The following is a 3193-nucleotide window of genomic DNA, read 5'->3' as shown; positions in this document are numbered from 1 at the left end:
TATATATATATATATACATATATATATATATATAAATTTATATTAGATCAGCCCAGCTAAGGAGGCATCAAATGCAGAAGAGAAGTCTGCAGTAACTCCCTCGAACTCATTACAGAAAGAGAGCGCTGTCCTTGCATGCGTCTGTCAAAAATAAATAAATAAATAAATAAATATATTGTATATGCATATATATATACATATATATATATATATATATTCATTATAAATGTACATAGACAACATATAATATATATATAAATGTATATATATATACATATATATTGTTTATATGCATGAATATATATATTCAGCAGCACTATGCTAACTGTTTTCTTTAATAATGCATTAGAAGAGCTGGGGTTAATTCTTTTTTATTTAATCGCCGTTCTTTGTTTTATTTCTTTTCTTTTCATCTTCCTTCTTTTGTATTTTGTTGAGATTCAAATGTATATATGTATATATATATATATATATATATATACATGTCTACATATATATATATATATATATATATATATACTCTCTACTAGATAAAGATATCTAAATACACTTTTAAATATAATATTCAATAATATATTAACTTAAATAAGATATTTACTTATTACTATATATTTCTTTGTGCATTAAACGTGTTGAATTTGTATGAAAAGCAAACTAGAAAAACTAAAGGAGATAATTTAAATTTGCTTTATATTTCAAAATTTAGATTTGAGGTGTACGTACAATTATAAACATCTTCGTTCGCCAGTTGCTGAGGTCAGCTCTTCAGCTGTTTCCTGCTGCGTCATTAATAAACCAACATTCAAACAAACAAAGAGAAAACAGCCAGCCATACAAGCACAGCAAGAAAGTAGTGCATGCATGCATGCATGCAGTGCATGCATGCTTGCAGTGTTTGCATGCATGCATGAATGCATGCATGCATGCATGCGCACGAGGCCAGCCTCGTTTCCCTTGCAGCACTTCATGCATGGAAATAAAAAGAGGCAGCCCCGTTTCTCTTTAAGCCTTACAAGTATGCATGCATGCATGCATGCATGCATGCATGCATGATTTTGCATGCATCTAAGCCGTGTGCATGCAAGCATGCTTGCATGCATGCATGCATGAATATGAATGCATCTCCATTCCACCTCTGTTTGTTTTTCTTTTTCAGTGGTCTTCATCCGCCAGTGCCGCTGCCGTCTGCCCCCTGCTGCTGTACTAAGCCCCAGGAGTATGATTGTATTAAAGCGTTTGATGTTGTTGCATGCAAGTGGACGAATTACATTTCATCATCAAAAGGGAGATCATCAGCTTCTCTTTGTTTATCTGGAGGGAAGGGTAGACACAATAAATATTCCTGGGGTAAGAAATCGTCCTCTAGGCGTTGTGCTGCTCTTCTTGCTTGGTGGCACTTCTCTTTAGCATTTTCTAATGCATCTTCAAAGTCTGTCGTTGCCTGCTTGTGTTGAGCGCTTTCTATTAGAAGAGAAAGATCTGCTTGTTTATCTTCGTGCTGCAAGTAACGAAGCTGTGCTAAACCATAGCCTGATCTAAAGAGCTGCTGCTGTGCGTCATAGGCCTCTTTTAAGGCGTTAGCGAAGTCAATAGCATCTCGTAGACGGCGTTCAGTTGTAGCTGTTTTGCCCCATTTATCTCCTAAATCTCTTGCTCCTTTCTCTAGGAAAGCAACTAAGAGATTAGATGCATCAGTCCATTTCGCCGCAAGAACAGGCAATTTCTTTGCCTCTTTTGAGTATTCTTCAGGCGTTATGCTTGGATCTCCTAACCTAACCTTGAGAGCAAAGAAGTCACTGTATCTCTCTACTGTTCTACCAACCAAAAATATAAACCTATCCATAAAGTGTTGAAAATCTCGTTGCTCGTCGTCTACGCTGCCTAAGCCATTCAGGAGTTCTTGAACTCCCTCTAAGCAACCAGGGGGATACAGCTGCTTTTCTTGTGCATCTTTCGATGTTGAATACATTGAACGAAGATACATCTTTAAGTCTCCTTGGTTTATGCCTTGAACCTCCGCTACTCGCACCTCCAAACTCTCGCTCGTATCTTCCCCTACAGGCGTCAGGCCCAGCAAAGAAGCTAATGTTCCTTCTGTTTCTGCTGCTTCTGCTGCTGAGGAATCCGCACCACCCTTACCATTATCAATCAGTTCATCCAGTAAGGAGTCAGCGCCGTCAGAGGCGAAGGAAGAACGAGCAGCCAACGCCACCGCCGCAGCTGCGACAGCCACCCCACGAGAAAAACGTAACATTGCTGCAGTTTTGTTGAAATTAAACAAAATTAAATTAATAACCAGCTCAAGAAAACAAAAAGATAAGAAGAATCAACACAAAGAAGAAACAAAAATCACGCGATCCTCTGTCGATTCCTCTTCCCTCCCAGACGCCAACAAGCAGACGCCAACTCTTGAGGGAAAGCAGTGCGATCCGCCGATAACTATCGAAAAGAATACGAATTAATAGAATACTTTAACTTAAATAAGTATAAAATAATCTTCAATTCCTTCAAAAGAACGTCATTAATGCAGGATCGCTCGAACAGCAGCCGCCTGGCTGGGTCCAGCCGTAGTAGCTGCTGCATCTCTGTTCAATGTTTGTACAGTTTCGGTAGTGTTTGTGTGTTGTTATTAGTAGCTTGATTTAATTTAATTTTTACTTCTTTTTAATGATTTTTGTTTGTTTTAAACTCTTTTCATCTCGCTGCATGCATACTTCCCCCCTTCCTTCCCTCGTTCACATTCTCGCTCAGGTTCGTCTTCCGGCCGGCTCATCTCGTTCGTTGCTTCTCAGTCTTCTGCATGCAGAAACAGCATATAATCTGCAGCAATTGTTTTAAAAAAAGATATTTGATTATATATTTTATTCAGTCGCTTCGTTCCCTTCAAGAAGATATATACATACCCTAGTCTACCCACCGCTGCTGCACGAGTGCAAACAAACACATCATCATCATAACATCAAAAGAAATATTTCTTCAAATCCCCCAACCACTTTGCCTCCTTCTTCAATCCGTTTCACTCGGCCTCTCTTATTAGCTTAGGGAGAAGAAGCAGCACAATACACCCAACTTTACGAACTTAGAAATATATATATATTTTCTTAATTTATATATATATATATATATATATATATGTATATAGCCCGGATACTATATATATATATATATATGTATATAGCCCGGATACTATATA

General features: G+C 37.8%; 1 protein-coding gene across 1 annotated transcript; it reads right to left on the bottom strand.

Annotated features, from left to right (window-relative positions):
• Positions 1-1264: 1264 nt before the first annotated feature.
• EAH_00062390 (hypothetical protein, conserved) lies at positions 1265-2254 on the bottom strand (the record flags this gene model as incomplete). Its single annotated transcript, XM_013393251.1, has 1 exon — positions 1265-2254. The coding sequence occupies one exon, from the start codon at positions 2252-2254 to the stop codon at positions 1265-1267; it is 990 nt and encodes a 329-aa protein (XP_013248705.1).
• Positions 2255-3193: the final 939 nt, after the last annotated feature.

This window comes from Eimeria acervulina, genomic scaffold, assembly GCF_000499425.1.
Source record: "Eimeria acervulina Houghton genomic scaffold, Eah_scaff1706, whole genome shotgun sequence".
Lineage (NCBI taxonomy): Eukaryota > Apicomplexa > Conoidasida > Eucoccidiorida > Eimeriidae > Eimeria > Eimeria acervulina.
Note: the sequence above shows the minus strand (reverse complement) of the source record. Positions and strands in the feature narration are given on the sequence as shown.